Source organism: Sporothrix brasiliensis (genome assembly GCF_000820605.1).
Source record: "Sporothrix brasiliensis 5110 chromosome Unknown Cont19, whole genome shotgun sequence".
Taxonomy (NCBI): Eukaryota; Fungi; Ascomycota; class Sordariomycetes; order Ophiostomatales; family Ophiostomataceae; genus Sporothrix; species Sporothrix brasiliensis.
In genome coordinates, this window is record NW_024467138.1 from 3,954,810 (window position 1) to 3,967,917 (window position 13,108).

The 13,108-nt window shown below is 57.1% G+C and overlaps 4 protein-coding genes across 4 annotated transcripts; 2 read left to right on the forward strand and 2 right to left on the reverse strand.

Moving 5' to 3' along the window:
* Positions 1-501: 501 nt before the first annotated feature.
* Positions 502-1,279, forward strand: SPBR_00964 (uncharacterized protein; the record flags this gene model as incomplete). The annotated part of the gene is made up of 2 exons (XM_040759283.1): positions 502-576; positions 659-1,279. 2 exons carry the CDS (start codon positions 502-504, stop codon positions 1,277-1,279), a joined length of 696 nt encoding a protein of 231 aa, XP_040618890.1.
* A 3,188-nt stretch (positions 1,280-4,467) lies between these two features.
* On the reverse strand, positions 4,468-5,066 carry SPBR_01037 (cyanate lyase; the record flags this gene model as incomplete). Its single annotated transcript, XM_040759356.1, has 2 exons — positions 4,468-4,896; positions 5,034-5,066. The coding sequence occupies 2 exons, from the start codon at positions 5,064-5,066 to the stop codon at positions 4,468-4,470; spliced, it is 462 nt and encodes a 153-aa protein (XP_040618891.1).
* Positions 5,067-6,711: 1,645 nt separating this feature from the next.
* Positions 6,712-8,024, forward strand: SPBR_00656 (uncharacterized protein; the record flags this gene model as incomplete). The annotated part of the gene is made up of 2 exons (XM_040758975.1): positions 6,712-6,752; positions 6,836-8,024. The coding sequence occupies 2 exons, from the start codon at positions 6,712-6,714 to the stop codon at positions 8,022-8,024; spliced, it is 1,230 nt and encodes a 409-aa protein (XP_040618892.1).
* Positions 8,025-8,583: 559 nt separating this feature from the next.
* Positions 8,584-12,768, reverse strand: SPBR_00053 (uncharacterized protein; the record flags this gene model as incomplete). The annotated part of the gene is made up of 6 exons (XM_040758373.1): positions 8,584-9,252; positions 9,445-9,518; positions 9,550-11,008; positions 11,183-11,608; positions 12,082-12,472; positions 12,656-12,768. 6 exons carry the CDS (start codon positions 12,766-12,768, stop codon positions 8,584-8,586), a joined length of 3,132 nt encoding a protein of 1,043 aa, XP_040618893.1.
* Between the last annotated feature and the right edge of the window lie 340 nt (positions 12,769-13,108).

Consider the following 13,108-nt stretch of genomic DNA (forward strand, 5'->3'; position numbering starts at 1 on the left):
TGTGTTAGTCGATTCTCCACAGTAGGTCTTTTGGAGACGGCGCTCGCGAAGTTGACATACCATGTCGAATTCAGTTTCCACTAAGCTGCGATATGGTAAAAGTGAGCGGTTGCTGCGCCCTCGGACTACGGCTGCCGAAGAAAGGCGAGTCAGCGATTGCCCCCAACACGATAAACTACCCCAAAAGAGCTCCATCGAGGTGCCGCCAAAGGCATTGCTACCCCATACTTTGGATGCTTTCAAACTGGAGACGAATCTACTATTCCGTGTTAGTTGTTTGTTTTGTCGAAGCTGTTGCAAGTGTTTCCCCTCTTCGTATGGCCTCAGCTGCTGTTGGTGATAAGGCATGTGAAGTATGTTGTCCTTTTATATAACAGTCTCGACGGCAGCAGTTGACAAAAAGCTTTTCGTCTTCGTTTTGTATTTCTATTTAATTGCTTTTCTTTCTTCTCGCTTCCATATTTACCTTGACCATACCCCGTCACACTCCCAGCTACTACAATGGGGTTTACTACGCAAGACGACAAACTCTACCTCTTTGCCTTTGTGCACTTTTTGCCAGGCAAATACAACACAGTAGGGTTCCTCCTGCCCACGGATTTTCTTTGCAGAAAACAATTGCATAGACACACGGAACAACAACCGCTGACTCTCCCAGTGGCAAGGCGCCTACGATGAACTCGCCAAGTACGTCTGGGCCGAAGAGCCCACCACCGAGACGTACTATTTCGGCATTCCCTGCGACTTTGCCGACGACGTCGAGAACACCCCGCTGATGTTTGCCTTTGAGGTCTACGACAAGCGCGACAGCCTCTACCACGTCCACTTTACCAGCCCCACCATGCAGACCACGTTCATCCCCGTCGCCCTGCCCAACATGACCACCGGCTTCGACCTGCAGCATTACGCCCGCGTCGGCGGCTTCCTCGATCGGCCCGGCGACGGCCGCGCCTGTGGCTTCATGTACGACGTCAAGATCAAGTGCACGTCGGTCGAGGCGCGGGACCGCGTGGCGGCGCGGCTGACGGCGCTGGCGCCCGCCATTGAGGCGGCGGTGCCGACGCAAGACGGCGGCATCCTGACGTGGGTCGCGTTTGCGAGCCAAGACGTCGACACGGACACGCGGCTGCTGATTCGGTTCCGGGACAAGGCGGCGTTCCATGCGTACACGAGGCTGCCGGCGGTGCTGGACTTTTGGGCGGCCGGCAAGGAGGAGGACGTGGACAAGATGGAGCAGTGGGGGTACGTGGAGAACGGCAAGGGATGGCTGCACCGTTGAGTGGCGGTGGCGGATCTGGTTGATGGCCGTATTGCCGTATTGATATAGAGAGACTTTGCAGATGAAACGGTAGAGTCAGTTCGAGCAGCCACAATGAATCACATGCAAGTCAAGACAGGTTTGAAAAATCACTTCGGATTGAGTATTAGAAAAGGTTCGTTCAAAGAACCCACGACCATGTCAAGTCATGGGCCTGTATTTTACTATAGGACAGGGTGTTCTGTCGAGAAGAAAAGTAGGAGCAAGAATAAGAAAAAAAGGAAACAAATAGCCAATGTCAGTCCGCGCCGGCAAGCTGTCCACCATTTCGCGAACGAATTTCCCCGTTCCCGCCACCCCTTCCCTCCCGTTTCCATCCCAAGATCCCGATTATTGATTATCCAAGGACAAGAGCATAAATAGAGACCAGAAATGAAAATGAAAGGATAAGAGAAATGGGAACAAAAAGCATGATGCAGACAGCCCGTGGGTCTGGAGAGAAGACAAAAACAATGAATGGCGAATGCTTCTTCCTCCATTCTCGCACCTTTCCTCCATCAGAAGATTAAGAGAAGTATATTGAAAGAGGGTTTGGGGACTGTACTCTTTCCAGACTCTTTTGAGTTGTTTCGAAAGGGAGTGTTTTTTTTGTAGGGAGGCGAAGAACAAGTGGGTTTTTTTTTTTGTTGTTGTTGCTGTCGGGTCGTTGCAGCATCGTGTTGTCTCGATCGGAGAGCGATCTCAGAGGGAAGCCCTCAGAGACTGTTGACAATCAGCCCTCTCTCAGAGGCGGAGACAAGAACCATGAACATCGCCGCTTTTCTGTTCCATTTCGGGGAACAAGAAAGAAATGACGATTTACATGATGGTGCAGGAGCCACCGGTGACGTAGCCAACCTGGGTAGACTGAGTAGCGGTCTGGGCGTCCATTTTGATTCTGGGGAGGATTTGTTTAAGAAAACAAAGAAAAGTTTGTATAGAAAATGTAGAAGTGAAGATTGGAAGAGATGATTGTGGATGAAGAGAAGAGAAGGGGAAATTATGAGATGAAGACGGGTGAGAAGGGGGCTATATATGTGCGAAATCGACGGTCACATTTGTTGAGAAGGAGTCGACAGACAGAGACAGAGAGAAACAGAGAGACACGGTAGAGAAGACTGTGAAGTCGTCAAGGCCGTGTATGGTCGGGCGGTCAAACGCAGGGGAGTGGTGGAGTTGTGACGTTGGTTGGTGCGTTGTTTCTCAGCGAGTCGACATCGAGCAGATGTCTGAAAGAAGCTTGTCAAAGGCAGAGAGAACACGCACTGAAAGAAGCATGTTTGAGGAAGACGGAAGAAGAAAGAAAATAGGAGGATATCACGCTAGAGGATGCAGATGACCATCCAACATGTCGCGAGGGAGTCTGAACATGGAGGCGAAAGCAGCCGAAAAGAAAGGAAACACAACGAAAACGACAAGAGAAAGAAGCATGTTCAGGCTTGCCTCTGGCGGGAGAGGAACAATATCAACAGAATGTAGGGGCGGGGACAGTAAGACGCACGGCTAGGCGTGCAAAGGGACAATAGCAAGCGGCTTCAGGGAGACCGAAGGGATCAAAACGGGATGGCGGATATTGACATCTCTCCTGGCCTCGTGGACGTGGACTGCATCAGGTTACGGTAGCCCGAAAGAGAAAGGAGGGTCACCCTGTCAATGCGAGTTGTTCATTTTACAAAGTTGAAAGAAAGGAGTACTATCAAGGTGAGTGGAGAGGAGAGAGGAGAGAGAAAAGTAGATGGTGTGGATGAATATGGAGTGGATCTGATGGTCGACAATCATAGCAAGAATCGTCGACTTCAAAGAGATGCTGACCTTACGAGAGCATGCTCCCAGATTTGACTGACTCGAACAAGCGTCGGATAAGCCACTTTGGTGCGTTGCAAAGTGTTGTCTTGTTGGTTGCCGCATAAGCCTTCGTGGTCCGCAACGTCCATTGACACCCGATTCCTGGTCCTGCCTCGTTCTGCACCGACATGCCGGAGGAACGTACGATGATCCTTTTGTTCTGTGCCTGTTCTAGAAGCATATTTTGGCTGTCTTTTTTTGTTTTGTTCGTCTCGTTGGCGGAGTCTGCCTTGTCCTGGTTGATATTGTCCTCTTGTTAGCGTTGGTATTGTTCTCACCTCGGTCAAAGACGCGGACATTACAGAGGACACCGGCCACGTTCTAGACTGGAAGCTCTGGACCGAGGAGAGACGAGAGATCAGCTGTTCACAGAGAAGACATTCATACTATTGCTGCCTGTCAGTTATGTGGAACAATGCACGATGGTGACTTTGTGTTCTCGTTTCTCGTGTTTTGAGTTGCTACTTTGTTAAGTAACCGTTTGCTTCGTCCTCGACTCTAGGCCTAAGCCAGGGGCAAGGTTAGGCGAGTAAAGCAAGAGAAGTTTACTGCAACTGCTCTGCTTTCTGCTGAATGGACATTTCCGTTCGCCCATCGGCGATGCCAACCTCGCTTGACGTCGTTTGTTGACATTTGCGAGGCTGTTGGTGGACGAGGCTGGCATCAAAGAGCCCTTTCCGTGCTAGCACCGGTAGCCTTGCTATTGTTCCGCTTTTAGCGTTGCGATTGTGCTACCCCAGACCTTGTCTCAGCGCCCACGTTTCCGGACTTATAGCGTCATATTCGGTATTACAGTGGGTTTGGCTTACTCTGTGAGCAGTGCTCTCAATTGGTGCATCTTGTCGTCATTACCACAACACGCGAGCGACACAATCACCTCCAGAATCCAATGGAAGTGCATCTTGTGAGGTATTTTCTTCAGTTTTTTTTCTCTCCATTTTCTCCTCTCTGAACCAACTCGATCCCAGATCTTTCTGCCCACGTTGTGTCGGCTGCACTTTGGAAGCAATTTATTTGTTGCCGATATCGATGTTTGTGAGGCGACATCAAGACGTCCTGCATCCTCGACGTAAAGCTGGCCGCTTGTACCACGAATTCACCTCAGTCCATTCATACCTGCACAATCTACTCTTTCCGTTTTCGGGTTCAGCCATGGTCATTCTGTTTTCTCGCCAACGAAGTAGCCTCGAAATATCCAAACATCTATTCCCAGTAGTTTGAGACGCCCATAGCCCTCTTCTTGTCGTCCTGCTTCTCAACTTGTCGTCGCTTGCCATCGACCTTGCTTCTCATCTATTCTTCGCCTGCTCAACGCCCCATCTTCCCTAAAACCGCGTAAAAGGCAGCCACTTGCCGCGCAGCTTAATGTTCACCCACGCCACGCCGTCCCCGTCCACCTCCTTGTCCACCGTCGTGCTGAACGCAATCGCACTCATGATGCCGTCCCCAAACTTTTCGTTAATCACTGCTTTGTACGCGTAGCCGTAGTTTTGCACAATCTCGTAGAGTCGGTAGATCAACGGCTCGACGGGCGGCATCGGGCCTGCGCGGCCGCGGTCGGGGAAGACGCCGCCGATCTGGGAGAGGAGGGTCGCGTGGTCCAGTCCCAGCAGAGGCGCCAATTTGGCGACGTCCTCTTCGGACGCGGTGGCCTGCCCGTAGAAGATGGCGGCGACGGCGACCTCGCTGCGGCCCAGGGCTTCGGCGATGGCGGCAAACGTGAGGCCGCGCTCGGTCTTGGCGGCGAAGAGGGACTGGGCGTGGGAAGGGAGGCGAGAGACGATGGAGTCCTAGATGGCCGTGCGGCCAAACTTGTTAGCAGTGCTTTTTTTTTGCCTTTTTGTTTCTGTTTTCTTTCAAACTCCAAGCGTCCCTCTTCAGATTAACACACATCAAGTGACGCGAGCTTGGGCTGGTCCGGCATGTTGGCGGTTGGTGGACGTGGAGTTGTCTATGGGTGGTAAATATCGAGCAAAGCTGCTTTTGTTCAGTTCTTAGTCTTTATATTGTTTTGATACTGTCTCGATATTGTGATATGCTCTTGTTTCGTTGTCCTGAGATGTTTCTGGCAAATTAACTTGTGACACAACCCCGCTGCCAAAAGGACAAGGGAGGCGGATATATGGATAGATGCTACGGCCAAGCACGGCAAGAGCGATGCGACGTGCTCGATGGGTCGTCTCTAAAGCGTGGCAATACGCTGACCCCGCAATCTGGAGATACGGTGATAACTATGAACTCGATTCATATTCTCTATTACGTACTAAACAAATGGAAATAATGGGCATCATGGTATTCTTAACTGTAAAGATGATCAATATAAACAAAAAAAACTCAAAGTAATGCAAATTAAAACAGATTTGCTTCGAAATGCCTCGAATCTGTAGAAATGGCCAGAATACGTTCGCCAGTCGCTCTTTCCCTGTACCACATGGACAGCTCCTTCCTCAAGCTCTCGTGGCTCGGACATAAACCGGCATCTGTTAGCCCTCAATCTCCCCTCTTCCGAAGTAGCTTCCACTTTTGCTCCTCTTTTCCGCCAAGAGTCGCCGAATGTAGCCGATTTATGGACAAGGCGATACTCTGTATTCTCGATATTGGACCCATTGCATCGTCGTCCAGCCCAGCCGCGAGGCCGCTCAGATGTCGTCTACGCGTAACGAGTCCACTCTTTCGCTGACAAGGGTAATCCACTACGCGATGTGCACTCAACGGCCATGTTGACAGGCTCCGCCATCGCACCACGAGGCAGCGCACGTGTGTCTGTAAGTGATCTCATGGTCACGACTGAGGCAAGTAGTAGTCGAGAAGTGAGGTTATTGGAGTTGTAAGATTGACGGGCTTTGTAGGGACAAGAAAATAGATACACAGTCCGGACCAGAAAAACACGAAAAACGGGCCAGGACAAGGCACAGACGAAGAGGAGGGAGGCGAGGTACAAGAGCGTGCTGTGAAATGGTGCAACTTCTGGGACGTGGATGCAAGCCAAGCTGTTCTGTCGACTTTTATTTTCCGCAACGCAGCCAAGTGAAGCACGACATGCGGATGTTTGTCTCTTACTGGGAGACTTATGCTTGATCGCGGTTTGATGGCAGCGTAAAGCTAGAAATGGGAGTGCTTTAGTGGCTCGCGCCTGTTCGCTCCGTCGAGACCCACTACTCGTGTTAGTGGATATTCCCTGTGGAAAGGAGCCTAGAATGATGCTCAGACAGCTGCAAAGACTTAGTCTAAAGGCTGAAAATGGACGGTTTAGGCCGAACGTATCTACATTGTCGGAACAATCTGCTTATCGATAACAACTTCCAAAAAAAAAATACGATAAGCTTTTTCTGCAGTAACAACCATCTTTACAACAACGCATTCGAGCCTATACACAACGTCGCAACATCATACAACCAGAATCCACACCAAGATCTTTCTGGTTCTCTTCAGAGTCTGAACGGTAATTACTATTCGGCGCGACTCCGCGACCACGTGACCACGGGGCGCCTTCGTTGCGCGCCCATTGACGATCGATTGTCGATTTCCTTTTCTTCTGTCCCATCCAACCCTCCTCCAAGCCTTCCACAATGCCTCACAAACACACTCGGCGGGACCAGGACTCCTCCATGTAAGAATATACCATTAGCAGCCACCTCCATGTCACTTCCACCCGCTGACCCGCTGACTCGCTGACCCGCTTGCTCCGTACAGCTACGACCTCCCCCCAGACCGCATCGCACGGCCACTGCCTACAAAACCAGCCAAGACCGAGTCGGCCAAGACGAGCACGACCAAGTCGAACAAGGCCAAAGGAGGCAAGGGTGCCACCGCAACAAGTGCCGCCGCAAGACGGAAACGCGAGGCCAACAAGGACAGCGTCAGCGCCAGTACCAAGGCCAGCCATGACACACCGCGCGCCTTCCGCCGGCTCATGTCCTTGACAGGCGGCAAGCGCGTTCGGCAGGGCCTGGACACGGGTGTTGTGGAGACGAAGAAGCAGAAGAAGCAGCGGTTAGCAAAAGAGCGGGCGGCAGCGGCAGCGGCAGCGGCGGCGACGGCCGGGGGTGACGATGACGAGGCTGACGTGTCCACGACGCAGACGACAGTAGCAGCTGCGGCAGCGCCTCCTCATGCTACCTCTGCCTCTGCTTCGGATGCTGCGCCCGCCGAAGCCCTCACAATCCGCCCTGGCGAGCGCCTGTCCGAGTTTGCCTCCCGCGTCGACGCGGCCCTGCCCCTCGCCGGTCTCGTCAAGTCGTCTACGCCCGGCGGCGCCGGCGGCAAAGACCCGCTCGGCATCGCCAAGACGTACCGCACCAAGCAGGAGCGCAAGCTGCACAAGCTGTATGACCAGTGGCGTCTGGACGACGCGCGCATCAAGGAGCGCGAGGCCGAGGCCCGCGAAGAGGCCGAAGAGCGCGAGGCTGAGCTCGACGAGACGCTGGGCGTCAAGTGGCGCCTCGACTTCCAGCAGGGCCTGGCGACCAAGCAGGGCGGCGGCGCCAACGGCAAGAAAAAGAAGAAGCAGCAGCAGCAACGGCAGGCGCTCGGCGGCAGTGCCAACAACTACGGCGCGGCCGACGACGACGACGTCTGGGCCGCGTTCAACCGCAAAAAGGCCGCCGCCACAAAGAGCACCGTGCGCGCCGGCGTCCACGGCACCGTCGCCGCGCCGCCGGAGCTGACCAAGATTGACAGCAGCAAGTTCAAGTTTGCGCAGCAGAAGAAGGCAGGCGGCGGGCAAGGCAGTGCCGAGGTGGCGGCGGCGGTGGCCCGGCTGAACGTCGGCGCGTCGGCCAAGAAGGGCGTCAACCGGCGACTGGGTGCCGTGGCCGCGGGCCGTGTCACGAAACCCGGCGAGCGGGCCCGAGGCAAGGGCACGCGGGTCCTCCCAATGTGAGGATACAGCGAGAGCCGAGAGCGAGTAGCGGCCGTGAATAAAGCGGTAATACAACCATTGGAGCGGTCTAGAGCCTCAACCAAAAGCAACAGAATCCCTTCTAATCGCGACCACGTGACTGCGACTCGTCTTTGCAACTACGTCCCATGCCAGACACATACGTAGACAAAAGAACAATTGGCTGTGACAACGTAGATCTCATGCGAGCCCAAGACGATGCAGTAGGTTGCTGTCTTCCATCTTTCCGTGCTCTGCGCTGCCTGGACACGGGTAGAGAACACAGCGGTCGGCATTGCCTTTGAGCTTTGAGCTGTGGCGAACTAAAAAAGTGGAGCCAATTAATTCTGGCATTTGCCCCAGCGCAAAACACGCGGCGCGCGCAAGACTACACGCGTTCGAGCCCCGCCCTGTGCAATTTTTTGGAGCTCGATTTACACTTTTTTACCTTTATTATTTGGTCATCATCAACGATATCTACACCACATCAACATCCATCAGCTACCTGTAGAAGTTCATTTCATTTAGAGTTCACTGTCACCCTATTCTCTTACGCAGTAGCTCAACACCGCCCCAGCATGCGGCCACGCGCAACGCAGCCATGGCCAGAGGACTCGACGAGCTGATCGATTGGCTCGTCGCCGAGACGGCCTATTGCGGCGAGACAGGTGCGTATTGCGGTATTGCGGTCCACGTAGCCTATTGCACAGTATGTATACTGACACCGGCTAGGCTTTCGCGTGGCGGACTTTGTGACGGCCGTGAGCCGGTTTAATGGTCGCTCCCAGCCCAAGACAGAATCCGTGGACGGCGACAATGGCGGCGGCAGCAACACACCAACTGCGGCGTCGACAGCCGTGTTTGTCGACATGCCACTGGCCCGCAAAGCCTGGGACTGGCTGGTCGAGCGGCCCGAGATCCTGGTAGGCCGCAACGGCGACCGGGGCCACCTGTCGCTGGACGATGCCCTCGCCCTTCCCGAGCCGCAGCCGCCCGTGGCAGATGACCCAGTTGACCCGGCGATGGAGGACGCCGACGACAACAAGATTGCCATGGCCGCAGCATCACTCGCAACACCGGCCAAAGGTGGAAAGCGGAAACGAAACCGCAAGAGTGCGGGTGGCCGGTCCTCCGCGTCTGCAGCCGCTGCAAACGAGGACCCGAGCACACGGCCGCGCCTGTACGCGACGGAAAAGACCATTTGGTACACGCTGACCGGCCACGACGTCGACTACAAGAAAGTGCCCATGCTCGAGTGGCAGTGCCTGCAGGGCATCGCGTCGGCACGCACCAAGGGCATCCTGCAAGCCGACCTGCGCGACAGCGTCGGCCAGGACAAGCGCTCTGTCCCCAAACGCACGGATTTCTTGGCCGCCAAGGGCTACGCCATCAAGCGCACCACCATTGCTCGCGGCTACCGCACCAGCATGCTGTGGCTGGCCGAGTTTGCGCCTGTCGAGCTCGACTCTGGCGCACCGGAACCAACCACAACAGAATCTGCAACAGCCCATGCAGCAGCATCAATGACCGCAGACGACGCCACCCCGGCCCTCTTGTCGTCCAAGGATCTCGCCAGCAGCGGCATCGACTTCTCGCCCGAGTTTCTCACCAAGGACCTCGCGCCCGTGCCCTGGCGCAACCGCTGGATCGGCGACGCCATTGAGTTTGCCTCCTTTGGTCAGACCATCCTGGCCATTGTCAAGGCCTGGGGCGTCATCCGCGTCGTCGACCTCAAGGTCAAGCTGGGCATTGTCGGCCTGCGCTGGCAGATGCGCACGCTGGCCCGCGCCTCGCGCGAGTTTGTCGCCTCCGGCATCCTCAAGTACGTCGCCGCCATGCGCCCGGACGAGCGCCAGCTGTTCAAGGACTGCATCAAGTTTGAGCGCGACCCGACCCCCGGCGAGTGGGCCGTCTACCTGGCCGCCGGCCGCCGGCGCGCCCCCATCACCGAGCTGCGCGCCAAGCGTAAGAAGGAGCTTGGCCGACTGTCGTATGCGGGCGGCGACCACCAGAGCGAGCTCGAGCTGGACAGCATGGCCGCGCTCGAGGAGGACGACGAGGACGGCGACGGCGACGGCGATGCTGCGGGCGGGACGAGCGTAATGGGGGGCCGTGTCGCCGGCCGCTCGAAACCCGCCTGGGCGCTCGACGTGCCCCTGGCCAACCTGATTTACGACACCGTCGACCGCGCCGGCATCGACGGCATCACGTCGCCCGAGATCTGCCGCGCCACCCTGGGCCCGTCGTTTGCCCGCTACGTGTTTTCGCTCGTCACCGCCATGTCGCGCCCGGGCAGCCAGCCCGACCACCTCCGCCAGTTCCAGCTGCACTGCGAGCCCGCCCGCGTCGGCAAGAACAAGGCCTACCTCTTCCGCACCCTCGAGAACGCCAAGCTGGCCGAGCGCATCAGCCACGGCGAGTCCCTCGACGCCATTGAGCAAGAAACGGCGGCAGCGTCGGCCGCGGCACGCGCCGACGCCGCCACGTTCTGGGCGCTGCGCGACGCCGGCACGCTGTTCGATCGGCCGGCCGAGGAGCTGCGCCGTCTCTACGGATTCGCGCCGCTGCCGCCGCCCATGACGGCCCAAGAGCTGGCCGAGCAGGAGGCCAGGTGTACGGCGCTGCATGTACGCAAGAGGGCCGGCCGGCCCAGGAAGAATGGACCCCGCGGCAGAGACAGACGAAGAGGAGACAACGGTTCGCCCAGAGTCGGTGCAGATCACAGCGTCGACGCAGGCACGCCACCGCCCAAACCCAGGCGAGGACGGCCGCCCAAAGTCAGAGATGCGGAGCCCGACGAGCCCGATGAAACTGAAGACGCCGACACAGACATGGTCGACGCTGAAGCCATCATGGAGAACGGCGAGGCTACTGATGTGCGGCCTGTTGCCGCCCCTGTGGCACCAAAGAGGCGTGGGCGTCCACCCAAGGTCAAGCCAGCCGAGGCCGCCGCCGAAGCGGAAGACACGGGCAAGGAAGACAAAGAACTGGAGGCTGCTGCCGCCGAAGCTGCAAAAACGACATCATCACCACCAAGGCGCAAGCGCGGACGGCCACCAAAGAAGAAATTTCCTGTTACGGAAGAACAGGCTCCAGTCGAGGCAAGCGCGGCCGACAAGGAGGACGACGAGGCCGAAGCGGACAGAAACGGAAGGTCTGACCGGGAAGACGAGGGTCCGGATGTCAGGCGTACACAAAGCGTTCAAAACGGGCAGGGACGACCAGAGGCGGATGCCCTCGTGCCGGTTGCCTGCCATTACAACGGCAAACCGGGTCACCTCACCTTCGACAACGACAACAAGACGCTCACGTTTGCCTTTGCCATCCCCCGTCGCGGCCGCCGCCCAGCGAACCCAAAAGAGCCCATCACCATTGCAACCGACAACTTGGTTGGCGATCCGGTCATCCGCAGGGCACCCGGTGGCGATGGCCAGGCCTTTGTTTTGGAAGCACGCGAGGTCCGTGACGGCGACGAAGCTCACAACGATGGGGATACAGGCCGACAGAAACGCAAATCCGACGCGACTTGGCCCTTTGTCTTCATACTGGATGACGCGAACGACGACAACGGCAAGCTCGCCGCAGTCCTGCGTGACGCTCTAATCGCTCTGCGATCTCCAAATCAGCCACAGCAGCCTCAGAATCAACGGTCCCAGCAGCAACAACAACAACAACAACAAGAAGACGACGATGGCGAGACCACAGCTCTACAACAAGACGGCCCCGGCGACGTCGTGCCAACACCAAATCGTGGTCGCCTACGCGGTAAGAAGAACAAGAAGCGGGGACGGCCAGCGGCAGAGACCAAGGACTTTGTCTGCGAGACGTGCTCTGGCGTCTGGAAGAACTTGCTGGGTCTGCAGTACCACCAGACGAAGGCGCGGACCGCTTGCAACCCCAACTACGTGCCCATCTCGACCGAGGAAAGAGAGGCCAAGAAGAGGCAGCAGAAGGAAGAGCGCGATGCAGAAAGACGGCTGGCAGAGCAGAGGGACAACGAAAACGACAACGAAAACGACAACGACAACGACAACGAAACAGGGCTGGCCAGAGGCCGTACCGTCCGCGGCCGTGCGCTTCGCGAACGAAAACAGCCTGCTGGCGCCTTCCGGGAAACCTCGCCTCTGTCGTCAGCGTCGACCCGGTCCCACTCGCTGGCGCTGTCCGTCGCGTCCGAGTCGGCCACGTCGTCTGTGTCGCCCAAGAAAGAAGGCCGCCAGTCGATCAAGGTGCACGGCAACCGCCGTCGACCGTACCGACTGCACGACTCGGACAGCAGCGACGACGAACCAGCCGATCGCCCCCGCGGCATTGTCAGCGCGGCCCACGTGTGGCTGGGCTCGACAGACGAGTCGCCGCCACGGGTCGTGGACGTCGATATGGATGCCGGCCCTTGGAACGTGCCGGACACACTGCCGGACACCACACCGCCAGCCAAACCGCCTGCTACCCTGCCCGCTCAGTTGGTCATGGAAGACACCCCGATGGAGGACGCCGTCGGAGCGAGCGACGAGCTGGCTGCAACCCGCCAAAAGAGCAACACGCCGCCACCGGTGGACGCGGCCGCTCTGCAACAGCCGGCGGCTCGTACAGAGGAGCCACAGCGTCCTCCTGCCGCTGCAGGCCGCGCGCACGTGGACATGGAGGGCATCCACTCGCCTGGCAAAACAGGGCCTGCAGGCTTTACGATGCCGCCGCTGCCCAAGAATGGCACGAAGCTGACGCCGTCCTCCTTGCGCTCACACATTGTGGCTGCGATCATACAGTATCTGGTCGACTACTACGGCGGCATCTTTCCGGGCGACCGTTCTCTGTGGTACGCTGTGTTTTGTGTCTACACCCGCAGGTTCCCGGGCGAAGACCCGCCGACGCTGCCGGTTGTCAAGGCTGCGGTCAAAAAGCTCGAAATGGCAAAGGGCGTCGAAGAGCACACGTTTGGATTCCGCGACGCCAGGGGCCAGTTCATCTACTGCCGCCTCCTAGCACGCCCCGGCACGGATCTGTTCGGCTCGACCACAGCCAGCAAATTTAAAGCGCGCATCCAAGCCATCTTCCCGCAGACATATGTGCCGGACGACTTTGCACCC